The 25,804-nt window shown below is 61.2% G+C and overlaps 1 protein-coding gene across 1 annotated transcript in view; it reads left to right on the top strand.

The window, feature by feature from the left end:
- Positions 1 to 25,804, top strand: part of CCDC85C (coiled-coil domain containing 85C) — a 77,927-nt gene that overhangs the window by 44,884 nt on the left and 7,239 nt on the right. Inside the window, exons 2-3 of the mRNA XM_069489659.1 lie at positions 10,238 to 10,311; positions 24,452 to 24,559. Coding sequence (XP_069345760.1) covers positions 10,238 to 10,311; positions 24,452 to 24,559 — 182 coding nt within the window. The remainder of the gene's footprint in view (positions 1 to 10,237; positions 10,312 to 24,451; positions 24,560 to 25,804) is intronic.

The raw sequence follows: 25,804 nt of genomic DNA, 5'->3' as shown, positions 1-25,804 counted from the left end.
AGCGATCCTCCCACCTCGGACTCTCAAACCAGACAAAAGTTTTTATTTTTTTAACTTTGTTTTTAGTTTTATTTTTTTAGAGACAGGCTCTTGCCATGTCACCCAGGCTGGGGTGCTATGGCTATTCATGTGTGACCATAGTGCACTACAGCCTCGAATTCCCGGGCTCAAGCAATCCTCTCACCTCAGCCTCCCGAGTAGCTGGGACTATAGGCATGTGCCACCACACCTAGCCTCAGAAAAGCCCAAGTTTTAAAGTTGTTTTTTCATGTAGAATTCTTTGACTTTCTTGGAACTGCTTTTGGTGTATGGTGTGAGGTTGGGATTGAATTTTACCGTTTTCTAGACGGACAGCCAGTAGCTGCTGCAGCCCCATCCAGTGCTCTGTCCTTTCCCTGCTGGCTCCAGACCATGTGGGTCTTTTCAGGGCTCCAGTCTGCCCCTCCTCGTGGCTTTGTTGTCTTCCCATGGAGTCAGTGCACACAGAGTGCTCTTCTCTGAGATCCTACCACCCCAGGAATCCTACCACCTGGCTCATGAGGGCTTTTTCTTATTTTCACTGCGTCAGTGAAACGCTGTCCAGATGTGTCGCTGCTGTCGGGTCGGACTGCCTGGAGCCCTGGATCCCCACCAGTGCTGCTCACACACAGCAAGGGATCATACTCGCCTTCTCACCAGCTGTGCTCTGTGTGTGGGTCTGATGACCCAGCCACACCTGGATCCTCCCGTGTCCTGACCCTTTCCACGTTTGCACGCTGGGATGTGTCCCCTGCTCTCCCACCGGCTTCCAGGCCCCCCACGTTCTTGTCTTCCTCTGCTGGATAGCAGGCTCTGGGAGGCAGGACAGTGGGGCCCCCCAGCCCCTTACAAGTGCCTGGCACCTGGTAGACTTGGTTGACATCTAGTGATGAGAGCAGCCCCACCGCCCTTTCTCCTGAAACCAGCAAAACTCTCCCTCTCAGGTCACTGAGGGGCTTGGCACCTACATTCCGGGGCTGAGTAAGTGTTGCTTCTCCTCTCGCGCCAGGGTTCGTTCCTGCACAGTTGGTCTCATCGTAATCCCGGCAGGTCCTGTTGTGTTTGCTGCAGAGTTCAGCCCACTCATTGATGGTCAGGGCCGGCGGCGGGTGGAGAGTGGGGGGGCAGGGTCCCTTGGGGATAGAAGCTGGGAACCGGATGATTTGAATAGTCTCTACACAGCTCGGATGGGGCCTCCAGCCCCAGGTGCACGTTAGAGTCACCAGAGGCCGTCTAGGATGTAAACTGCTGGCCAGGCCCTCCCCCAGAGAGTCCAGTTCAGTTGGTCTCAGGGGAAGAGATCAGATTTTAAAAGCTCTCCAGGGAGCCAGGCAAGTGTCCCAGGCAGCCTGGTGCTGAGAGCCACAGGCGGAGTGTGATGCGACCTCTGTGTGGTTAGATGTCGCTGGGCTGGGCTGGCTGACGTCTGCACAGATGTCAAAAGTTCCCAGTCATCACGAGTGCATGGGGGGGGGGGTGTGGTGCGCACGCCGCCCCCTGCACCGTCAGCTGTGCACACAGGTTAATTCCAGATGCAGAAATCGAAAGCGCAGGGAAGGAATTCCTTTCTCCCTTTGTCCCCTGATTTGAAACAATTACACAATTTTAATTTGGCCCGTCAGGCTTCGCCAGCAGGAGATGGAAGCATGAGCTTGCGTGTTGGTTTAAGAACACCGGAGGCGGCCGGGTAGATCCCAGCCAGGGTGATTTCTTGGTGCACCGAGTATGGACAGGGCCTGCCTGCTGCTGGCTCCAGGTTTCAGGGCCTGTGGGGAAGCCTCGTGACTTTTCCTGGTTTGAACGCCGGGCGCCCCATGGCCCCTGAAGCGGGGATAGGCAGGCCACCGACGTTTGGGAGTCCCGGCCTGGAGCAGGGTGGTGCTTGGCCCTTGAGGGGACAGACGGCAGCCAGAGGCAGGTGTTGCCTTGTCAGGGAAGGTGGAGGGGCCAGTTCTCATCAGCGCCGTCACTCGCGTTTCCTCATCGCCAGTTGCTTTTCTTTCCGCTGCAGGTGCTGGAAAGCATGTTCTTGGTGAGTTAGGTTTCTGAGCACATGGTGGGAGGATGGCACGGTGGGGGGTGGCGCTCCAGTCATCGAGGTTCCTGGTTAGCACTTGAATTCACGAGCCAGGACGTTAGGTTTCCATGATCCTGCGACTCCGGGCACGGAGGGGGATGGCGGGAGGGGCTGGCGCCAGCCTATGGGACACATGTGACCCGGTGAGGCCCAGAGGCTGTGGGGTCTTTGGCTCAGACTGAAAACCTTACACCAAGTCTTTTCACACCTGTAGCTTGGGGCTAGTCTGGTGCCCTTGGAGGGGAGATGGGGTCCAGGAGGGTGGAGTCCAGAGTGGGGCTGCCTGGAGCCTGGGCCCTGCGGTAGAGGCTGAATGTCTCCGTGCACCATGAAGAGGATTTCTGCTCTGGGAGAGGAGGGGTGGGGAGGAGAAAAAGGCAGCCTCCCAAGCCCCTGCCCGTCTGCCTCAGTGGGTGTTCTAGAAGAGCCCTGGGCATGGGGACACACACACACTTCAAATTTCAGCCCTGTTTTTATGAGCTCTGTGACAAAGTGGTTACAGACTGCTCTGAACCTTGGTCTCTTCGTCGGGGGAATGGGTGAAAGTTCCTGTGCCTCCTTGACAGGTCAGAGCGTAGAATGAGCAGCCCTGCTAATGTAATCACCCCGTGGTGATGACATTCTGAGAGGCCCGGGGTCATCGTGCTGAACTCCCTTGGCTGCTGGGGAGTGTTGAGGTGGGTGGGAAGAGCCTTGGCCCTAGACAGATCTGGTTCAAATCCCGGCCCTGCAGCATTTTCCCTGTGTGACCTGGGGCTTGCCGCTTCTCGGAGGCTCTGGCTCCTTGTCAGTTGAGTAGTGCTGGCAGTGACAGCATGCACCTCATCAGCTTGGCGGGAGGGTTATGGGGTGACAGGGCTTTGCTTGGTGCAAGCGGGCAGACAGGAGGGGTTTGGTAAAATCGGTATGTGTGAACGGGAAAAGCCGTTTGCTGTGCCCTGAGTGCATGTGAGATGCCGGAAGTCACTGCCGAGCTTGCAGTGGCTGTGGCCTGCGCCACCCTGCCTGCACACCCCGTGCTGCCCCGGGCCCCAGCCTGCCTGGCTCATTGCCGCCGCTGCCGAGAGGCGTCCTCACAGGAGCCTGCCGCTCCCAATACGCCCCTCTCGGTTCTCTTGTCTCATCCATAGAGAATGCCTGTTCCACGTTCGGCCTGCACCTCCCGGAGCTGCGGTGTCTGCCAGGAGGAGGCCACCACTGGCACAGCCCGCTGGTACCTGCCGTGGTCCCCGCTCCCTGCCTTTGCTCAGGCTGTGCCCCCGCTCAGACCTGCCTTCCGTCTCCGCCACCCTCACCGCCTGCCCGTCAGAGTCCTGCTGCTCTTCAGTGCTCAGCTCTGGTGCCACCTCCTTCAGGAGGGCCCCTGTCATCGCCTGGCCAGCACACCTTGGTCAGGGATGCGCTTTACTCTGGTCCCGTGGGCATCTGGCTCTGTGCCTCGTGCTGACCGTCCACTCTGAGCACCCCCTTCTCCTCTGAGACGGGGCTCTGCCGCCTACCTGGCAGGCCCCTGCGAGGCCTGGAGGGGGGCAGAGTTAGCTCCTCTGGCACTGAGGTGGGTAAGCGGCTTCCTGTGCCCTCCTCACAGCCGTGTTGAGAACCTTCAGGGTTCCAGAGGCCTCTGTCCAGCAGAACGTGCCTCAGCGAGACCATGCAGCCTCTGCTTTCTCTCCCAGTCCTGGGGAGCTCACCACCCCACTGTAGCGTGGACTGTTATGAAAGCAGGGGCTCTCCTTTTGGGTCCTACATTTGGGGACTCTCTCTGCTCTGCAAGAATTCCATCCTTTGGTGACCCTTTGGAAGGCTGGGGTTGGGGAGAAGGCAGGCCTGGAGTTGCAATATCCTCTAAGTCCTTAGAGAAGAGGGGACCATTTCCTGGCTCTGCCAGATCAGCCCTGGAGGGCGCTTCAGTGAACCCGTGCGGCAAAGTGTCCTGGGCCTTGCCGGGGAGACCTGGAAGTTCTCGTGCACAGAGGGGCAGGGCGGCCAGGAGCAGGCAGCCCCGAGTGTGGCACGCAGGCCGTGGCTGCCCACGCACAAAGCACTGGCTGTGGCCAAGGACCAGCTTCTGCCCAGCAGGATGGGGCACCGCAGGGCGGCGCTGAGCCTGGGGCGGGGTGTATGGGGGAGCCTGCCGTGGAGACCCTGCTCCACCGCTCCCTGAGTCTGTGGCTGCCAGTTTACCTCCTGGAGCCTTAGTTTCTTTGTCTGCAAACTGGGCGTCTGATCACCAGCCTCACGGTGAGGAGTGGTGAGGACTAATGTGTGTGAGGTACACAGTTGGTGCTCGGTAAGCGTGTGTGTAACTAACAGGTCTCTCTGGAATGACCGCACCTCGGTCTGTGTCCCTGGTGCTTGGAGCTCCCTGCAGTTGGTGGCCTGTCCTGCTTGGTTTCCGGGACCTGCTCTGTGTGTGCGCGCACCCGTGTGCGTGTGTGTGTGTGTGTGTGTGTTTGTGCATGTACATGTGTGTGTACGTACAGTGGTGTTTGTGCCAGTGCGAGACGTCTCGGGTGTCCCTTCTGTAGGCTTTTCTGTGCCCTTGCTTAACACCAGGTGTGTGCGGACACTGCACCTGCCCGCCCAGGTTAAGTCCTTGGAGTGGGAGGAGGGAGAGAGAGAAGTAAGAAACCAACTGGAGAAGGAGACGCTGTCAGGGCCGCTTCCACCCTCGGAGGCCAGAGAGGGAAGGAAGCCAGCAACGGGGGGCTTGTGTTTAATGAGGCCCTCCCGCCCCGAGGCTGCAGCCAACCCTTCTTAATGAAGTGGAAGGAGAAGGGATCTAATCAGCCGAGTGCAGTGGAGCTGTCAGCCATCTATCTCAGGGAGCCCCGTGGAGGAGGCCCGAGGCCCCTGTGGCTGGGCTCCCGCTAATACTCTGCCACAAGCCTGCCTGTCCCTAGACTTTGCAGAATGTGACAAGGGCAGGGAAGCCCTGCTGTCGGGTCTCACTCAGGGGCAGGGGGCTGTAAGGGGGGCCAGCAGCTGGGGAGGTCGCCCCTCGTGTCGCTGCATGTCACTGCACCCCCGGACCGCTGTGGAGAGAGGATAACCCACACCTGCTCCTGCACCGTAGCAGACACTGCGCGCCCAGCACAGATCCCGAGGTGCTTACTTACCGCTTCCGAGCCCACCGCACCTCACCTGCTGGCACTTGCAGCTCTGCCCGGGAGCTCTTCCTGCCCACTCTCAGGGGCGCGTGCTGGGCGTAGCACCCCAGCAGTGAGCCCCAGAGCCCCTTCCATCGCTTCTTCCCTTCCCCGCCTCACTTCTCCCCTCCCCTCCCCGGGCATCCTGGGCTCACTTCCCGAATAACCCACTGGAACTGCTCTCCTGTCTCCTGTCTGCTTCCGCGGCACCTGACCCGAGATGCCGGCTCCCGGGGAGCTGGGGGAGGCAGCGACGGTGCCGGGTGCTGTCAGGTCAGGTCTAGGAAGCAGGCGCCCTGGGCCTGGGAGCGCTGCCTCCGGTGGCCTCTGCGGGTCCTTGTCCGGGGTCTTCCTCCCCCTCGGGGTGGGGCGCTGGGTGCTCCCCAGGAGCTGTGGGAGCTGCTACTGCTGCTGGCGGGAGCTGTAACTGGAGCAGTCTCCTGCAGGACGGGTGCCTGTTAGGGCTGTAGACTCTTTCCGAGGGCCTACTGTGTGCCGGCTGCTGAGCTAGGCGAGGAGGGGGTTACAGAGGCGATTGGACATGGCTTCTGGCCCCCAGTTTGTATAGTCTGGACATAGGGGACCCTGCAGGCCACATCTCTGTGTTGGGGAAACCAGGCCAGGAGGGGTGATGGGAACCGGCCCTGCCTCATAGCTTCGGGTAACCTGTGGTCAGCGGTACGGTGCCGCGCAGGGGGAGCCAGGACAGCGCCATGGGGAGGGCCTGGCAGACCCTGGCTGTGTGTCTCCCGCCCACTGTGGGCTACACGGCTTCTCCTACTCCCTGGGGAGCAAGGGACCCACGAGGAGGGGTGAGGCTGGTGCTGATGTCTGGCTCCTGGAGGCAAGAACGTTGCAGGAAGACCTCTCCTCCCAAGCAGAAGCAGGATGGACTGATGGGCCCCTGGAGGTGTCTGGGGAGCGTCCATGGGGCACCTTGGCCGGCCCAGGGTCCCTTTGTGGTCACCTCCCTTATTTTGCCCAGGAGCAGCCAAGCTGGGAAATGATGTTTCCCTCCCTGGTAGCTCCCGTCCTCATTTTTTTTTTTTTTTTTTTTTTTTTTTTTTTTTTTTTTTTTGAGACAGAGTCTCACTCTGTTGCCCAGGCTAGAGTGAGTGCCGTGGCATCAGCCTAGCTCACAGCAACCTCAAACTCCTGGGCTCAAGCGATCCTACTGCCTCAGCCTCCCGAGTAGCTGGGACTACAGGCATGCACCACCATGCCCGGCTAATTTTTTCTATATATATTTTTAGCTGTCCATATAATTTCTTTCTATTCTTAGTAGAGATGGGGTCTCACTCTTGCTCAGGCTGGTCTCGAACTCCTGAGCTCAAACGATCCGCCCACCTCGGCCTCCCAGAGTGCTAGGATTACAGGCGTGAGCCACCGCGCCCGGCCAGCTCCCGTCCTCATTACCGTAAACCCTGGGATTAATTTAATTACACGCTTGTCTGCAAGAGGCTGGGGCTCCCAGGCGCCCAGCGGGATCACGAGTTTCGAGGCTGCTGGGAAGGATGGTCCCCCCAGGGCGCCAGGCCCCTCCCGGGGTCTCCTGCCTCCCTGCTCCACCCCCCCAGGGTCTACCTCTCTGCAGGGTGTCTGTACCCTTGTCTTGGGGAGCTGAGTGTAGGGACGGCTCGGGACTGGTGGGTTTAAAATACCAGTGACTTCGGGGGGTGGCCATGTGATGGGAATGTGTGATAATTTCATCCATTCTCCTATTATCTTTTCTAAAAAAAAGATTTCTCTCTTCTCTAGAGGTAGATTATTTGAAAATTAACAAGAAGTCATGTGAATAAATAAAAAAAAAAATCACTGGTTTCTTCATCTGAGCTGCGTTTCTGCGCGCTTCCTTCCTGGATCCTCGTCCTTGCGCAGATATTTTAAGCACAACAGCCATTACTCACATAATTTTGTGTCCAGCCCCTCCACTGGCATTTTAAGTGTCTTTCCTATTGTCTGGGAGAGAAACTCTTTCTAAACCTCATTTTAATGATGACAGGGTGGAACTCTCCGCTATTGTTGGACAAATAGTTATTTCCAGTTTTGGCCACGATAAGTGAATGCGTTCTTCATGATTAATTCTTTAGGATTAATTCTAATTAATCCATTGGGATTATTCGATGGTGTGAAATATTTTTGAGACTGTGATATTGTTCTTTTGAAGTTAAAAAAAAAAGCCCAACAAACCCTGGTGGTCTGAAGTGTATTGTGTTCTCTGCAGCCACTGGGGGTTTGGGGTGAGCTCAAACAGATGGGCTTAGCGGGGCAGCTCCTTGGTCTGTGCCCTCGCGTGGCCCGTGGGGAGGTCCAGTGGCCTGTGGGCCCTGAGGTTGGGTGCTGGCGTGGGGTGGGGTGTTGCTGGTGCCTTGCGGGATGGCCCGATCATGGCCCTCCCTGCCATCCTGGGAGGCAGTGTTAGACCCTGGCTGTGTCCGAGGGTACCAGGGAGGGTGCCGAGGCACATCTGCTGATATGGGTCCCAGTCCCCGACTCAGACTGTGGTCTGCTGGGAAGGGACATGCTGGGAGCCCCTCGCTCACCCCCTTAGCATCGGCAGAGGGAGATGGCTGGGCAGCGTGCCGCCTTCTGAATGGGTCTGTGGCTGACAAGGGCAGAGCAGGCGTTAGTGCCGAATTGGGCCGCTGGGCACACGCGGCAGCTGGGTCCTCCTGCTGCTCGGGGCTGCGCCTGCGGATTGGGCGGCAGCAGCGTGCCCAGCCGAGGTCTGACCAGTACCGGCTTCTTGCGGTGAGCCTGTGCCAGCTCCTCTCCAAGGCTGGGTGCTGTCAGCTCTTCCCAGTGTGGCCAGAAAGCGGGTGGGTCCCAGGGACTGCTGTGGGGGTGGCCCGGGTGGAGGGGAGAGGGGCTGGAAGGCTCACCCACAGCAAGTGGGGACCCTTCGTTCCTCGTGGCCTCCTCATCTGGGACATAGGGACAGTGGCTTCTTGTCCTCCACAAGGCTTCAACCAGGCGCAAGATGCAGGGGATGCTGCATGTCCCACGTGGGGCACTGGGCCCTCCCCTGTGGGGTCAGGTAGTCACTGGGGTCTCCTTGTTGTTACTGGGTAAGGATGAGGCAGCTGGAACGGTCTATGGGTTTACCCGGTCCCTGCTTCCAGCGGGTGTTCCAGGGAATTCTGTGAACAGGATGCAGGACGGAAGGTTTGGGGAGCCCAGGCTGTGCCCTGTCTCCCGGGCTCAGGGGGGCCCAGTGAGCCCTGGACACTGAGGCCTTTCCCCTCCGCCTGTTTGCGTGGGGCGACTGCGAACTGCGGTCAGTGCTGAGCCGGCTGAGCCGGCTGCGCCCAGGGAGGGCGGGGCCCGGGCAGGCTGGTGGGGGGAGCTGTGGTGACCCCAACCGGAGAAGGGCGTGAGGGAGCCCCTCTCACAGCGGCCAGGTCATGGGCCCCGGGGTCCTGAGCGGAGGGGGCTATGGGGTCAAATCCCATCTCCCTGCTTTCCTGAAATGTGCCAGGATGAGTCACTGAGCCTTTTGGAACTTTGTTTTGTTAGAGTCAGTGGTAGTGAGGCCTGAGGTGTGCTGTGGTCACCCCGAGGGCAGGGGTGGGTCTGCCTGGCTGGGGAACCACCCTTCTCTCCTCTCTAGAAGGCCCCACATTCCTGAGAGGTGAGTCAGTTTGGACTGGAGGAGGAGGAGGGTCTGTTTTGTGCGATTCCCCAGCAGCAAGTGGCCCGGGCTGGGCTCAGAGCACCCCCGTTCCTGCCCATGGCTGGGCCTGGGGCCTCCCAAGGGTCCTGCTGACGTGTGCTGAGGGTAGACAGACGCTTCCTTGCCCTCTGGGTGGCATGGTGGGCCTGGCCTGTCCCCAGCAGCACCTGAGCCCCCTCTGCCCAGCCAGGAATGTTACGAGCCCGTGGAGTCCATTCCCCCACCCAGGTCTCCCGAGAAGGTGGTGGTGGTGGTGGTCAGGCAGCTGCAAGGGTCTGATGTCTGGCGCCTTCTGAGACCAAAGGTCAGCGGTGTGAGTCTGGGAAGACCCTGTGTCCTGTTGGGGCACGGGTATGGCAGGAGGAGCAGTGACCGCCGTGGGGGTGGACGGGGCCTGGGCCGCAGGACTTCTGGCCAGAGGTGCGACAGCCTGTCCCTTACCCATGGCTGCGTGGCTACCGCAGAGGTTCCTCACACCGTCTGGTTTGCAGGGGCGCTGGGCCAGGTCTTGCTGTCCCCTCTGCTCCTCCGTCCTGTCTGCGGGTCCCTCCCTGCCCCCAGCCCTTCTGCCCTACGTCGCCCTTGGCCTCCACTGAGGCAGCCTCCCCCCATCCTGGCCTGGGCTGGCCGGAAGTGATCTGGTCATCGCTCTGCCCTCTGTGGCACTGCCCGGCCTGGTGGGGCAGGCCTGGGGCTGTGGGTGGCTGGGTGGGGGCGGGATTTCGCCTGTTTTTCTGATGTCATTGAAGAGCTGGGTGGGTGTGGTGAGCGCCGGTGGATGTCACCCCTGCAGTGGCGGTCTGTCTGCACGGGTTGTCAGTCTGGCCTCCCCTGAGCCTGATTCAGAAACGGGGGCCCCGTGACTGGGAAGGCCACAGGAGTGTCTGGCTGGGGCTTCTGGCCTGCATCTGGCTCCTGGCCGGCGATGTGTGCCGCCCGCACGTCGTTTGTGAGCAGTTCCGGGGCGGAATGGCTCACCTGGGAGCAGGCGCAGCGGACCAGCATGAGCTCCAGGTGCTGGCGTGGCATGCTCGTGAGCCTCAGTTTCCCCGCCGCAGAGGGAGAGGGGCTCCCTGGACCCTGGACCCTGGGGTGGGCTGTGTGTGAGTGGCTATGAGAGCTTTTCTTGGCCCTAAAGCATCCAAGAAGCTGAAAGAGTCATCCCCAGGGCCCGGCGAGGGAACCCTCGATACCTTTGTCTAGATCCAGAAAGCCGGGCTCAGAAGCCGCAACCAGGAGGGGCGGGGGCCGGGGTGGGTTCTGCCTGTTGGAGGTGGAGTCTGCTGGAGGCTAATGTGCCCTTCCTCTGTGTCCTTCCAGATCCCTCGTCCACCTACATCAGGCAGCTGGAGACCAAAGTGAAGCTGCTGGAGGGTGACAAGCTCCTCGCGCAGGTAGGCCGGCTGCACGCGGCGGCTGCAGTGCCCAGCGCAGCCCCAGCTCACCCCGGCTCCCTTCCCGCTAGATGCCCCCACTCCCACCTGAGTCCCCTCCTGGGAAGCTGGGGCCACAGGCCGAATCCCGCCTCCCACACCTCCAAGACTTCCCTCCGGCCCAGCCCCCACGCACACTGCCCCCAGTGGTCTGTGAGCTCCTTGGGGGCTGGCACCGGGCCTGTCCCAGGGATGGTAGGGACACACATTGGTGAAGACACGGACTGCTCTGCCCCTCTGGCAGATGGGCAGATCCAGGCAGGGGAGGGGGGCAGACTCACATGGAAACCTCCCCGCCTCTGCCATGCCAGACTTGCTGGCCGGTTCCTCTCTGGCGGAGGGTCCCCCCTGCGCCCTCCTCGTCCTGGCCCTGCAGACAGATGAGGCTGCAGCCCCTGTGCGGAGCCAGGCAGGTTGGAGACTGGGCGAGGGGTGTGGGCTGCAGGGAAGAGGTGGTGTCAGGGGAGGGTCGGCTGTGCCTCTCGAGTGTGGCTGGAGCGTGGAGGGGAGCTGCGACTGCTGGGTCCAGGGCCTTCCCTGCTGTGGTGGGGGCTGGTGAGGGGTGGCTGGGGCCAGCTGCCTTGGCTGAGCCCTGCAGCCTCCGACCCGTCGTACCATCCGTCCCTGGCTTTATCCCAGCGTGCCCCCCTGCTGTCCTCGCTCGCCTGGGATGCCCGAAGCGTTTCTCTGGGAACCAACCCCAGGGATGGCTCAGCTGCCTGGCCCCGTTGCTAGGCGACCAGCTGGGCTTGGTGCCAACTGCCCTGCTCAGGAAGCCCGAGGTACCCTCTCTGCCCGCCGGGTGGCTGCTGCGAGGCTCATGGCCCGAGCAGGGGGTGCAGCCCCAGCTGTGGTCATCCCCGTGTCTCTCCACTGCATGGGCCGTGGGGACAGTCCCCACAGCCCGGCAGGACTGAGCAGAGTGCATGTCCTCTATTTGGCTTCCTCTCACCCTCCTCCACCCTCACGACCACAACACACGCCCAGGCGCATGGCCAGGCCCCGAATGGCAAGGCTGGCTGGTGTGACTTTATAGTTGGTGCAAGGCGCTGTGTGGCAGGAGGGCTGTGGCCCAAGGGTGTGCTGGCTCTGCGGGCTGGACAGGGCAGGGCGGGGGCTGGGGTCTCACCTGGCTGTGGGGTGGGCTCCCTAGACCCAAACTTTCCATGCAGGCCCGACAGGGTGGTCATGGTTGCTCAGGAGGGTGTGCAGGGTGGGCTGCGGGAGCTGCGGCAGAGGTGATCCCAGGAGTACTGGTGGGGCGGAGGGGCGTCCGGGTGCAGAGGCCTTTGCTTTGGAGCAGGTGCCCACCCCGTGAGCGGCGCAGGCACTTGCCCCTCCAGGGCACAGCAGGGCCGCCTCCTGGGGAATGGGCGGGCGCTCTGCGGAACAAAGGCTGGGCCTGGGTGCCTTGTGCGTCTGCCTGGATCTGGCCACACTTTGTTTCGTTGTCCCTGTGGAGAAGCAGGTCGAGAGCTCAAGCTGCGAATGTGGGGTGCTGTTTGCCACGTTCTTTCCACGAGAAGTACATTAGGTCCAACCAGAGACCATGCCTGGTCTTCTTACCACGAGGACAGGTGTGTCCTTGATCCCTTGGTCCCTGCTGTCCTGGGCCACATTGTCCCACTGGGAAGATATACCCCAGTTCCAAGTGTGGCCCTGACCGTGGACTCGCTGGAAACGTGTGCCGGTGTGAGCTGTGGAGCAGCAGCCCTTCCTCCCGCCTTCCTCCCTGGGCACCTAGGTCTCCCCAGGAGGCCTCCCCGCCCCGCATGGCTGTGTCTTCTGGCCCCCACCCGTCTATGCAGAGTGTGGAGAGTGGCTCTGCCCAGGGCCCCCTCTGTCCCCAGCTCCGCTCTGCTGTGTCCCGTGGAGGCAGCAGCAGGGTTCTGCCCAGATCCTCATCCGCCACCCGTGCCCACGCCCTGGGCCAGACTGGTGGGGCGCAGACACCAGACGCCCATCAGCTGTGCAGGTGCCTGCCCTCGCCTGGCCCCAGACCCAGGCTTGCTGGCTGTGGGCAGTTAGACTGGGATTTAAGGGCAGAAACCTGCTTTTGCCCACTTGGTGCTAGATACAAGGGGGCGCGGGACTGAGATCATCCAGTGCAGACGTGTTCAGCGTGGTTCATTTCTTAAGTAAGAATTTGCTTTCTTCCCGGACGAAGCCTCGTGAAGCTGAGCTGCTCCTGTGGTAGCCGAGTGAGCCCGTGTGTGTGTCTCTGTGTGTTGTGGGGGGAGGGCACCCAGGTCCCATCCCTAGTTTCTTCTTCAGTGCGGACTCTGCGGCAAGTGGGGTCTTGCTCAGGATCTCGGCAAGTGGGTGTTGGCGCCGTACCCAGCGTCCCAAGAAGAGGGTAGCCTGATGGCGCTGGGGCCTTGGCCGGAGGTGTCGGCAGAGCCCGGGAAGTCTCCGGGGTCACAGCCCTGCCACCTGAGGGTGTGTGGGCGCTGCTGGCCGTGGAGGAGGGCTCTGCTGTTCTGAGCTGTGCAGGAGAAAGAGAGGAGGAGAGACAGCGTGGGTAGGGCCCCCCAGCCTGCTCGGGGTTTCCCGCTGGCAGTTGGTACCTCACCTGCCTTTGGTTTTCTGGGGCAGCTACAATGACACCAGCTCTGTGAGGATCCCCAAGCCACTTTCCCTCCAGGCCTGTGTAATGGGCACACACTCACTAACTCAGTGTGTACTTGACACCTTCGGTGTGTATGACTCTGGGAATGTGGGATGACCTGGCAGGGGCCTGCCCTTGTCCCAGCCAGCAGGACTCGCATGCACAGCAGGGCTGATGGAGGACGGCACAAGTGTGGAGAGCCCGTGGCAGGGCTCAGCCCACGATGAGAGTAGTGGTCCCCTTCTCCGGTGGGGGACCCAGGGAGGATGGGGTTTGCTTAGTCTCCTGCCTCCTGGCCTGTCTCCTGCCCACAGCCCTCCCTGACCACCTTCAGGTGGCCCAGCACGTCCTGTGAGCTCTCTGGGTTCTGGGCTGCAGTCACATCTGTGTCTCCAGCGCTCAGTGCAGCTGAACCGGGTGAATGTACCTTGGGGAGCCCGTGCCACTTCCCATCTAGTCTCTGAGGCCAAGGGAAGAGGCTGTTTCTTGCTCAGAATAAGGAGGGTCTGCTTAACCAAGAGAGGGCTGCTTGTTCAGGAAGTGAGGGCACCATCTTTGGAGGTAATCAAGTGATGGCTGGATGGCCAGATGACCACATGTGGGAATCTTGAAGAAAGAGATTGTGACTGTGAGTGTTTGGCTGTCCTCAGCCTCATGGGCTCTGGCCTGTGAGATTTTATGATCCTGGCATTGAAATCTTGTCAGCAAAATCAAATTGTATAGAAACCTCCAGCTCCGCGCAAAGTGGGGACTCTTCTGTTGGTGAAAAGCAGGAGAGAGGAGTGGTGAGATAGCACAGGGTGACATGGGTTTGGGAGGGGCGGGCAGAGCGCCCCTCCGGATTCCCACGCCCCACTGCCCTGCCCCTCCCCCCACGGCCTCTATTTAACTCTAAAATAGCTTTAATTAAAAATGTGCCAGCGTGTTCACAGACTAAATTACTGTATCGCAGTTCGTATTTTCTTTCTCATGTTGGCTTTAAAATTTCATCAACACAGCTGCTTCCTCCGCGATGATTCATCCCAAGACTCCGTGCACATTATTATTTTTCCTGTGGATTCGCTGTGCCCGGCCGCCCTGGGGTGGGGGCGACTGTAATTGACGCTGGGGCCTCCAGTTCGCTCCCCTGCCGGGCTGATAAATGAAGCCTCCATTGTGCGCCCAGAAGCCGGCTTCACAAAGGAGCAAGACGCCCGGGCCGTGTTCTCTCGGAGGCCAGAGGCCGGCTGGGGCGTGAGGCTGAGCCCCGGGCTGGGGGTTGCGAGGGGCCCTGGCCCGCCCCCTCCTCCTCACCTCTCTACACCTCTCCTGCGTCCTGCCACGTCCCGCAGTGCTGCTGAAAGGGGCCCAGGGTTTACACCAGGCACAGATGGGGAAACTGAGGTTGGGTGGAGAGGGTTTCCTGACGCGGATGCTGTGTTAGTTTGCTAGGGCTGCCATAGCAGAGTTCTACAGCCTGGGGGGCTTAGACAACAGGGATTTGTTGCCTCGCAGTTCTGGAGGTTAGAAGTCCAAGGTCAAGCTGTCGCAGGGTTGGTTCCTTCTGAGGCCTCTCTCCGAAGCTGTGTCCTTCTCCCTGTGTCCTCACGTCATCTTCCCTCTGTGCGTGTCTGTGTCCCATTTCTCCTTTTCAGGAGGATGCTAGTCATATCAGATTAGGACCCACGCTAATGCCCTCAGGATTCCCAAATGTGGTCATCCAGACATCTAGCCATCTCTTGATTACCTCCAAAGATGGTACCCTCACTACCTGAACCTCTTCAAAGACCCTATCTGCAAATAGGTCACATTCAAAGATCTTGGTGGTTAGGACTTCAACAGGTGAATTTTTGGGGTGACATGATTCAATCCACAGCAGTGGTATTGGCCTGATGGTGTAAGAAGGTGGGCTTGGGCCCCGGAGGAGTCTAGGCACAGGTAATCCCTGCCCCAGTGCTCACCTGCTGTGTAGCTTTAGGCAAAAACCCTTTATCTCTTGGCACCAGTTTCCTCACCTGTAAAATAGGGCTGACGGTGACACCCAATACAGCGCGTGATGTGGAAACTGGGAGCAGTCCTGGGTAATGCCTGCCTTGCCCGCATTTTCCTGGTCCCATGGGCCCGGCCTTTGCAAGGTGTGGCTGACTGTGCCCCCAGCTGGTGGCATGGGCCTGGCCCATCCCAATGAACTGCTGAGCTGTGTCCTTTGTCTAAGCTTTGAACCCATCCAGGCTTGGGGAGAGAGGAATTATCTGCCACCATCTCCGCCATTGCCAATGCCTCCGTTGTTTCCTGTGTCCCTGAGGAAGATGGCCCTGTCCTGACCCCTGGGTTCCTCCGGAGGCGTGGCACCTGGGGTTGGCCGCCTTGTCCCTGCCCCTGTCCCCTCTGTCTAGGTCTCTGGAGGACTTTAAGTGCTTCCTTAGCAGAACCTTAATGTGGGTCCAGCCTCTCCCTCGGCCAGGGAGGGAACCGCCTCTTCCCAGCCTGGGAGCAGATGGCCAGTCTAGCACCGTGGGCGGGACGGGAGACTGAGGATTCCAGCTCCGTGGGGCACCGGGGGCTTAACGGGTGTCCGCCAGGCTGAGAGGCCATGCCTAGGACTCTGGAGCCAGAGGGCCTGGTTCAAGTGCCTGAACCTCTGTGTGCCTCAGTATTCCCCTTTGTAAGACGAGGACGCTAACGGTGCCTGCCACATACGTTGTTCAGAGGATGAACGGGCAGATTGTGGGGAGCACTGAGAGTCGGGGCGGCTGGTGGTGAGGGTGGTGGGTCAGCCCTCGTGGTCTGGACTGTGTGTTGTGGGCCACCCCGCAGCCTCTGCGAGCCTCTGCCGACCCCAACTTATGGGCAAGCAAACAGGCCAGAAAGTGGGTGAGTTGCTCTGATCTACCCAGGCAAGGTGGGATTTGCATTTTGCTAATCTGCCCCTCCAGCCCCACAACGGGCCTGTCCCGCACTCAACCCATTAGAATAAGCAGGACCTGTGGAGGGTGCGTCAGTCATGGTGACCTGGTCCCGGGCTTAGCCTGTCAGTCACATGCCACGTGGTCCTGAGTGGTGCAGAAATGGGATTTAGGGCATGAAATTTCTGGGGGAGTCAGGGGCAGCAGTGCCAGCTGTGGGTAAGTCATACTGGCCACACGCTCCACCTCCACTGCCTGGCCCGAGTGCAAATTGGGAAGGAGTCTCTGCACACCCAGCTGAAGTGGTAGCACCTTTGTTCTTTTTTTTTTTCTGAGGCAGAGTCCTGCTCTGTCACGCTGGCTAGAGTGCCGTGGCGTCAGCCTAGCTCACAGCAACCTCAAACTCCTGGGCTCTAGCAATCCTCCTGCCTGAGCCTCCCAAGTAGCTGGGACTACAGACATGCGCCACCATGCCCGGCTAATTTTTTCTATATATTTTTAGTTGTCCAGCTAATTTCTTTCTATTTTTTAGTAGAGATGGGGTCTCGCTCTTGCTCAGGCTGGTCTCGAACTCCTGAGCTCAAACGATCCGCCCACCTCGGCCTCCCAGAGTGCTAGGATTACAGGCGTGAGCCACCGCGCCCGGCCTCCCTTTGTTCTTAAGTGAGGCCTGCAACTGAATTCTTTTAGCAATTAAAGGACAAAAAAAAAAAAAGACGGTAAATTAAGTTGTTAATACTGGGTGGCTCCTGCAAGGGACCTTGCGGGCTGCCCTTGCCTGGAGGAGGTTAGACAGGGGCTGCGTCCCCACCTGCCCTCTCTGAGCTGGCTGTGATCTTGGGGTTCTCCAGGCCAGTGTACCCCACTCGAGGGCCTCTCAGAAGGGCTGCTTTTCCCTGGGAGGGTGGCAGGGTGCTTGGGGCAGCTAAATTCTGGTGTGAGCTTTGGCTGGGTGCCCCCAGGGCCCCAGTGCCTCGCACGTAGCAGCTGTTCCGTTTGTCCGTATTGAATCTGCAGTTTCTAAAGACACGCGCTCGTGGGAGTCACCTTGGCAACCCCCACCCCAACCACGGCCCTTGGAGTGGGAAAGCCACTCCGGCCCAGCTGAGGTCCTGGAGGGTTCAGGCTAACAGGTGTCCAGGGAAGGGCTTGGGCGGAGGTGACGGGTGTGGCTGGCATTTGCTGTGATGCTGTTCTCCTTTCTTCCAGCTGCCCCGCCCCTATGGCCACCCGAGAAGCTGGCTGCAGGTAGCGTTGCCCCATGAGACCTGTTTGCAGTGGTGTTGGGGGCTGCTTGGAGTGCTGTGTGTGCCGTGTGCTGCGTCCTCTCTCCAGCACCCTTCTGTCCTTTCTTGGGAGCACTCCCTTCCCAGGGTGCACTGGTCCTACCTTTGGCTTCCTCTTGGGATGTGCCCTCTCTCCGGGTGACATTAATTTCCAGCTTTGCAGTACAGCAGCGAGAGAGTCATGCAGCGACCCCTTCCCACGGGCACCCCACGGCAAGCCCTTTCTCGCCCACTGGGCATGGGGGCCCCTCCCGACGCGGGCAGTTGGCAGGGCTGATGGTGACCCCACTTTGCAGTGTGTGGCGGGAGGAGGGGCTTGCTGAGGCTACGCTAGTTAGCGGTGGAGGCGAGGCCAGGGCCTGCCCGGCTGTGGCTCCCTGTGGGAATTGGCCCAGGTGCCTGAGTGAGATCTCGGGGCTGCTGAGCTGGCTGGGCACTGGGTGGGGTCAGATTGTGCTGTCCTGAGGGCCAGCATGCGTGTGGCTCCCTGGGCTGCAGTCGCACCCCTGCAGGGCAGGGCCCGTGGCTGCGAGCAGCTGGGCCAGCTCAGCCCCGAGACCCGGGAGCTGGGCCCTTCAGGCCCTGGCCACTCTCCTGCCAGCCCTCAGGCCTCCGGATGGCCTCATCTCTGGCCCCTTCTCCCAGGCCTGAGAATGCCCACCGAGCAGTACCTGCCCTGGGACGTTACCCTCCCAGAGTCTTCCGCCACCCCATCCTGCCTGGCCCAAGGTTTCTCAGCCTCAGCATTGTAGCACGTGGCCTGGAATTCTTGGTTGTGGGGACTGTTCTGTGTGCATTCCAGGGTGTTGAGCAGCCTCCCTGGCTTTTATCCACGAGGTGCCAGTACCCACCGCCCCGGTTGTAGAAATGAGAAATGTCTGTGGACATTGCCAGGGCGAGGTCACCCCCGCGTGAGAACCAGGGAGCTACAGCAACACGACTGCATGCCAGCCCTGCACTTGGGGCCACTCTGCGAACCACCCCTGTCCAGACGCACACACCATAAACCAGCAAGGCCATTACAAAGTGCCCAGGTTGCGCCCCTTCCCCAGCGGCCCACAGCCGTGGCTGACTGATGTGTGCACTCAAAGCCCCTGCTTGCCCTAAGTGGAACCAGCTCTGGCGCAGTCCCCTCCTGGAGCGCCCTGGGGGGCGGGAGCCCAGGCAGGCCTGTGGCCCTGGCTCCCCTGAAGCTGCCGGGGTCCCTGGTGGGAGAATGGCCCCCCGAGGTCGTGCAGTCCAGCCTCTGCTTCCAGGCGAGTCCCTGCGTCCCGCCAGGGAGCGGTGAGCCATTTGCTCACGTTTGCTGGGTGGAGATTGCAGCTGTTCAGGCTGCCAAGGCCCCGGGTTTGCTATTCAGCTCCTGGACCGTTCATCGTGCTGCGCTGACCAGCCCTGGGCCTCTTGCAGTGCTTCCTCTCACAGGGACAGGGGACAAGGAGGGGGTCGCCAGGCCGGTCACTGGGCCCTGGTCTTGCCCCCTGTGTCGCACCTGCCGCCTCCCCAGGCCCTGGGAGGTCGGCCCCTCTGTGGGAGGGGATCGGCAGAAAATGTGGACTGAGCTCCCTGCAGCCCCGGCCTCCAGCCTGGTCCCGGCCCCGGCGTGGGAGCCGCAGAATGGTCGCCTGGCCTGGAGGCCATCTTGGCCCACGTCCACTGCAGCGGTGGTGGCAGTGCCTGCAGCAGCTGCACTGGGCCTTGGCTCCTTCGGTATTTTCCTGCCAAGTTCCCATCCCTGCGAAGGTAGAAGCAGATGCCTCCCTGCCGACAGCGCACCCACCCTCTCCGTCTGCAGTAAACTCACCCCTTGCGAGGGAGCCCCTGAAGCTGCCCGCGGGCCTGAAGCAGGAGGGAGCCCCACCTGGGAGAGCCGGGGCCCAGGAGGCCCGTGTTTGTGTCCAGGTCAGACACGGTCATTGGCAGGACCTCGGGGTGGTGAGGACGTGGCCGTGTTGCTGTCCACCGCCTGTGCTTCCGGACCTTGGCCACACCCAGCCGCCCAGCCAAGCTGCACTGTGCTGTGCCACACTGTGCCACGGGTCCCCTCGCTCCCGACAGGCGCCCTGGAGGCCACTGAGGGAGGAAGAGCCCCACAGGCGCCCTCGCCCTATGAGGTGCCCACCCATCCTGCTCTGGGGGCTGAGGGACCAGTCCAGAGTCACTTGGGATGACCCCCTTGGAGGGGGCTTCTGCCCCTGATCACTCCATACACATCGGCAGGCTCTGGTGATCTGAGTGGTCACCTGTGGGGCAGGCTGCCAGGTGGGGACACAGGGCACCCCTCAGTGCCCACCCTCCACCCCTCCCCCGTGCCCTCACGTCACCTGTCATGTGCCCTGCCTGGTACACAGCAGGTGCTCTGTGTGTGCTTTTTTTTTTTTTTCTTGGAGAGAGAGAGTCTCAGAGTCTCACTCTGTTGCCCCAGCTAGAGTACAGTGGTGTCATCATAGCTCACAGCGACCTCAGACTCCTGGGCTCAAGTGATCCTCCTGCCTCAGCCTCCCGAGTAGCTGGGACTACGGGTGTTCGATACCATGCCCGGCTGATTTTTCTATTTTTTGTAGAGATGGGGTCTCGCTCTTGCTCAGGCTGGTCTTGAACTCCTGGCCTCAAGGCATCATCCTGCCTTGGCCTCCCAGAGTGTTAGGATTACAGGTGTGAGCCACCGCGCCCGGCCTCAGTGTGTGCCTCTTGAGCACATAACTGCTGCAGCCAATGGCACATCTGAGGGCCCAAATGCCCTTTGGGAACAGGAGGGAGGGGTGAGAGTATTTCCCGTGTGCAGAGTCCAGAAAGGGGCTTCCTGCCTACAGCTGCTGCAGCCCACCTGTCTCCAACAAGGAGACGTGAGGGGACTGGCCCAGGTGGCCGGTGGCCTCTTATCTCCAGGTGCCGCCCCCTTTCTGTCAGTATCCCTCTCCGACAGTGCTCCCAGGGTCCATCCCAAGGTGGCCCCAAATGAGCCCCTGCAGCTTTGCAAGCAGGAATCCCCCGGGAAGATGGGAAGGCCACGGACCGGGTGTCCCTGCTGCGGAGGAGCCTCTGGCGGCATCCCAGAGGCCCAGAGAGGATCAGGGAGTATCCGAAGCCCACACAGCAAGTCTGCACTGGCCCTGAGCAGGGCAGTGTTGCCGAGAAGGCCCTGGACAGAGCCCGGGGGTGTCCCGAGCTCTGGGGCCTCAGTGGAGGAGGGAGACCTGCCACATCCTGGGTCTCTTCGCTCCTGCACGGGACTCTCGGGCAGCCCTTCAGAAGCCCTAGAAGTGGGTGCTGGGATTGGGCGGCCACGCCTGCCTGCCTGGGCGGGGTGGAAGGGGCTGCTGACTGTTTGCAGAGCCGGGACCCACAGTGTTAAGGATCTGGGTGGTCTTGTTCCAACTCTGAGCAGGCAGACAGCCTGCTCTGTGCGCAAGATCCCCTCGCCCTGGGTCCTGAGGGATCTGCCTGGGGAGACAGGCAGGGCACCTCCCTGAAGGAAGGGCACCTTCCCCAGCCAACAGCTCTGCTCCATGTGCGGACCAAGCCCGGAAGGTGGTTTCAGCGATGAAAACCTAGGGATCTCATTCTGCAAAGGGGCCAGCATGGCAAATAGCAGGATTTTTAATTTGGATTTAAGTGCAATCATGGTTACTCATTTGATGCGTCATTAGTCACATTGCCCCTTAATGAGAGCCTGTGTGTTTCTCCTGCCTGGCTTTGTGGCTTGCTAATAAACTTCTGTGGACATGCGAAATGTTTATAGATGCTCACCGAAGGCAGGAGTGGGAATTGCATGCTGCTAATTAAAAAGCTCCCCCACCCCCGGGTACACACCTCCTCCCAAGGAAACTGTCTGGAGGGGGAAGACAGCAGCGCTAACCTGTGTGTTCAGTAACGGCACGTGGCTGCCCGGAGCCCAGGTGGTGGAGGGCCAGAGGGGCTCTGGGGGAAGAGCAGCTGAGCCCAGAGTCTAAGTGGTGTGTGGATAGGGACAGGCGGGGCCGGGCTGGTGGGAGGGATTGGGGGTCTACCCCCGATGGCTGTGTGGCTAAGTAGACGTCACGTGTGTCTCTGTGTGTCTGTGTGCGTGCTGGGCCAGGCGCCCGCCTCACGCTCGGTCTTTCTCCCACCGGCCCTGGGGCAGTGGCGGGGTTCCTACAGAATAGCATCACAGGGGGAGGGGAGGGTCCTGTCACACCCTCCCACTGGGTTGGGGTTTAGAATGCACTCTCCATTGGAGATGATTTTATAACTGTCTTTTGCAGATACCTGGCCAGGAAAATAATTTGGTTTGGGGCTTTTGCCTTTGAGTGGAGCTGGGGTGTACCCCTGAGGGGAGATGCTCCAGGGAGGCCGGGGTGGCTCACATAGGGTCACCTGTGGTGGGGCCCAGTGAGTGCTGGGCCAGGGGTGGGCTATGGCCTCTTTCTCTTTTTGTTGCCTAGTGGGAGGGGGGCTTCACTTGATTGGCCCCTTGGCTGGCTCAGGGAGGATTAATACACTGTGCGGTTACCCAGGCAGGCCCGGGAGTGTTCAGGGCATGGTGGAATCTTCTATGGTTGAGGGCTGTGCCCACAGCCCCCCTGGGGAGACCCTGAGCGGGTGATGCTGCTGGGTCATCTGAAGCCCCACACTTTGGGGTCTGCCGCAGCAGGGTGGGTCTCCACTTCACTCTCCCTCGTGTCCCTCTTGCCCCGACCTTGGCTCACACTCGTGTCCTCCCTGAGGCCCAGGAAACAGCTCCCAGTCTCCCAGTGCCGGACTGCTGTGGCCTTTGAGCAGGTACAGACCGGCTGACCCCTCTACGTCCCTTTCTCTGGCCAACCAGCATCTCCAGGGTTTGAACCTGGGGAGTGAAGGTGCTTTCCCGTTTCTCTCTGACCACCCCTTGGGGCCTCGTTAAGCCTTAAGCGAGCATTCACTCCCCTCCCACCACCTGCAGGACACCCAGTGCCCCTGGAGCCAGGCCATGAGACCTCACAGCTGGGGTGGGTGGGGCGGGGGTGGGGCCTGCCCAGGGGTCTGACTGCAGTGGGAGAGCAGGACACCTGGGGGACCCCGTGAGAGATGGGGGGGTGGGAGAGCAGGACACCTGGGGGACCCCGTGAGAGATGGGGGGGTGGGAGAGCAGGACACCTCGGGGACCCCGTGAGAGATGGGGGGGTGAGAGCAGGACACCTGGGGGTCCCCGTGAGAGATGGGGGGGTGGGAGAGCAGGACACCTGGGGGACCCCGTGAGAGATGGGGGGGTGGGAGAGCAGGACACCTGGGGGACCCCATGAGAGATGGGGGGTGGGAGAGCAGGACACCTGGGGGTCCCCGTGAGACATGGGGGGTGGGAGAGCAGGACACCTGGGGGACCCCGTGAGAGATGGGGGGTGGGAGAGCAGGACACCTGGGGGACCCCGTGAGAGATGGGGGGGTGGGAGAGCAGGACACCTCGGGGACCCCGTGAGAGATGGGAGGTGGGAGAGCAGGACACCTGGGGGACCCCGTGAGAGATAGGGGGTGGGAGAGCAGGACACCTGGGGGACCCCGTGAGAGATGGGGGGGTGGGAGAGCAGGACACCTGGGGGACCCCGTGAGAGATGGGGGGTGGGAGAGCAGGACACCGGGGGGACCCCGTGAGAGATGGGGGGGTGGGAGAGCAGGCCACCTGGGGGACCCCGTGAGAGATGGGGGGTGGGAGAGCAGGACACCTGGGGGACCCCGTGAGAGATGGGGGGGTGGGAGAGCAGGACACCTGGGGGACCCCGTGAGAGATGGGGGGGTGGGAGAGCAGGACACCTGGGGGTCCCCGTGAGACATGGGGGGTGGGAGAGCAGGACACCTGGGGGACCCCGTGAGAGATGGGGGGTGGGAGAGCAGGACACGTGGGGGACCCAGTGAGAGATGGGGGGTGAGAGCAGGACACCTGGGGGACCCCGTGAGAGATGGGGGGTGGGAGAGCAGGACACCTGGGGGACCCCGTGAGAGATGGGGGGTGGGAGAGCAGGACACCTGGGGGACCCTGTGAGAGATGGGGGGGTGAGAGCAGGACACCTGGGGGACCCCGTGAGAGATGGGAGGTGGGAGAGCAGGACACCTGGGGGTCCCCGTGAGAGATGGTGGATGGGAGAGCAGGACACCTGGGGGACCCCGTGAGAGATGGGGGGGTGGGAGAGCAGGCCACCTGGGGGACCCCGTGAGAGATGGGGGGTGGGAGAGCAGGACACCTGGGGGTCCCCGTGAGAGATGGGGGGTGGGAGAGCAGGACACCTGGGGGTCCCCGTGAGAGATGGGGGGGTGAGAGAGCAGGACACCTGGGGGTCCCCGTGAGACATGGGGGTGGGAGAGCAGGCCACCTGGGGGACCCTGTGAGAGATAGGGCTAGTGAGCTGGAGGAGGAACCCCCAGACGTGGCTGCTGCCTGTCCTCCCTTGCCCTGCCCCCACCCCGGCCAGGCCCGGGCCTCCTCTGCGCACGGTTTGTTTGGGTAACAGCCTAACTGCCTGCTGATTTATGGGACAAGCGCTGCATTTTATCTGCCCAGCGGCTTTCTCTCCGTTCCTCTGAAGTAGAAAAGGGTGTTTGGGCTGGAAACTGATGCAGAAAGGAGGGCTGCACCTTGTGCTGGGCGTACCAGGAGGGAGGCCAGTGGGTGCTGGACTGGGTGGGCCACCCAGGATGAGTTCCGCTGGGACCTGTGGGTGCGACTGATGGGCTCCTGGCCCCACCCAGCTTCGGGGGAGGGCACGCTTTGCCCCCAGACAAAGGACCTGAGGCCAGGCATGCTGCCGTGCTGGGTGTCACTTACGGCCCAGCCGGCACGTTCCTGTGGATTCAGAGGGGTGATGCCCAGGCTTGCTTTGGGAGCCCCCTGTCCGATGGCGGAGGCCTGAGCGGGGCCCCAGAGCCCAGGGGAGGCGGAGGCCTAAGCATGTGGGCCCAGGGGCTGGAGATAGTGGGCCCCAGGCAGGGTGAGGGCCCAGCCTGTGTGAGGACCTAATTGCACGCGGGATGCTGGTGCAGAGGAACCAGGGTTGAAGGGTGCGAAAGCCATGCACTCATTCATTCACTCTCCTTCATTCATTCCCCTGTTTACTCAGCCATTCAGCAAATGTTTGTAAAGCAAACACCGGGGAGTGGAAGGCCGGCACGCACGTGGGTGCTGGTCTCTGCTGTGAGGACAGACAAGGCAGGGAAGGGGGGCTTGGGGGGCCTCCAAGGTGGAGCCTTTGAGCAGGTCGGGCTGTGGGAGGGAGGAGCCACTGCCAGGGCCCTGCAGGCTGCGCTGGGGACCGTACTTTGCCTGGTCAGCCAGGCTCCTCAATCTAACCCCCCTCTCCCTCTGTCCCCTGCAGCAGGCAGGCTCCGGCGAGTTCCGGACACTGCGGAAAGGCTTCTCACCGTACCACTCGGAGTCCCAGCTCGCGTCCCTGCCACCCTCCTACCAGGACTCGCTGCAGAACGTACGTGTCCTCCCCCCGCCCCAAGAACCCCGGATGCTCTCGCATGAGAGGGTGAGGCTCAGGCGAGTGGCCCACCAGGCGTGAGGGTTTGGGCCCCCGTCTCAGCCCAGCTCTGTGTCCAGGGCCACCAAGGGTAGCAGGACAGGCCTGGGGCTTGTGGCCATGGTGGCCTCTCTTGTCCCCTGCTGTCTTCCGTGCCCACCCTCCCAGGAAGGGGCGCTGGGCTCCCCAACCCTTGGAGCCCCGTGAGGGCTGAGAGTTGTGTTTAGAGGTGAAGCCCCAGGTCGGAGGAATGCTGCCAGAGTGCGGCCAGTGTCCGGACCCTGTGGGGTGGTCACAGGGACTCACTGGGCTGGAGAGCGCAAGTCCTGGTGACAGGGACTCACTGGGTTGGAGAGCGCAAGTCCTGGTGACAGGGACTCACTGGGCTGGAGAGCGCAAGTCCTGGTGACAGGGACTCACTGGGCTGGAGAGCGCAAGTCCTGGTGACAGGGACTCACTGGGCTGGAGAGCCCAAGTCCTGGTGACAGGGACTCACTGGGCTGGAGAGCCCAAGTCCTGGTGACAGGGACTCACTGGGCTGGAGAGCCCAAGTCCTGGTGACAGGGACTCACTGGGCTGGAGAGCCCAAGTCCTGGTCACAGGGACTCACTGGGCTGGAGAGCCCAAGTCCTGGTCACAGGGACTCACTGGGCCTGGAGAGCCCAAGTCCTGGTCACAGGGACTCACTGGGCCCAGAGAGCCCAAGTCCGGTGCGTGGGGCCCCGGAGAGTGAGGCCCTGGCGCACCTGGGCAAGTCCCCTTCACGGCTGTCTGTGGGTGGCCGGGCACAGAGGTACATCAGGTGGCTCTGCAGTGGGTGTCAGCCCCCTGACAGGAGCAGCCAGGCTGTTGACAGGCCCCTGGGGAAGATAAGATGTTCTCGCCACCTTTTTTTTGATCAATTGCCTTTGTTTTTGAGCACACACTTGAGTGGCACAAAAGGCATGTTCACAGAGTTGTGCAGTCATCACAACAGAACATCTTCACCCCAAAAAGAAACCCTGCACCCACCAGCAGTCAGCGCCCCCCGCCACCGCCAACCGCCAGTCCACTTTCTGTCTCTGTGGATTTGCTGTTCTGGACATTTTATAGAAATGGAACCCAATGATATGTGGCCTTTTGTGTCTGGGCTCCATCATGTTTTCGAGATTGATGACCGGAGGCTGTGTCGGTCTCCATTGCTTATTTCAGCTGAGTGACACT

The sequence above is a fragment of the Eulemur rufifrons genome, chromosome 2 (assembly GCF_041146395.1).
Source record: "Eulemur rufifrons isolate Redbay chromosome 2, OSU_ERuf_1, whole genome shotgun sequence".
Classification (NCBI taxonomy): domain Eukaryota; kingdom Metazoa; phylum Chordata; class Mammalia; order Primates; family Lemuridae; genus Eulemur; species Eulemur rufifrons.
The sequence above is the reverse complement of the archived record's forward strand: the minus strand, read 5'-3'. Positions and strand labels throughout refer to the sequence as shown.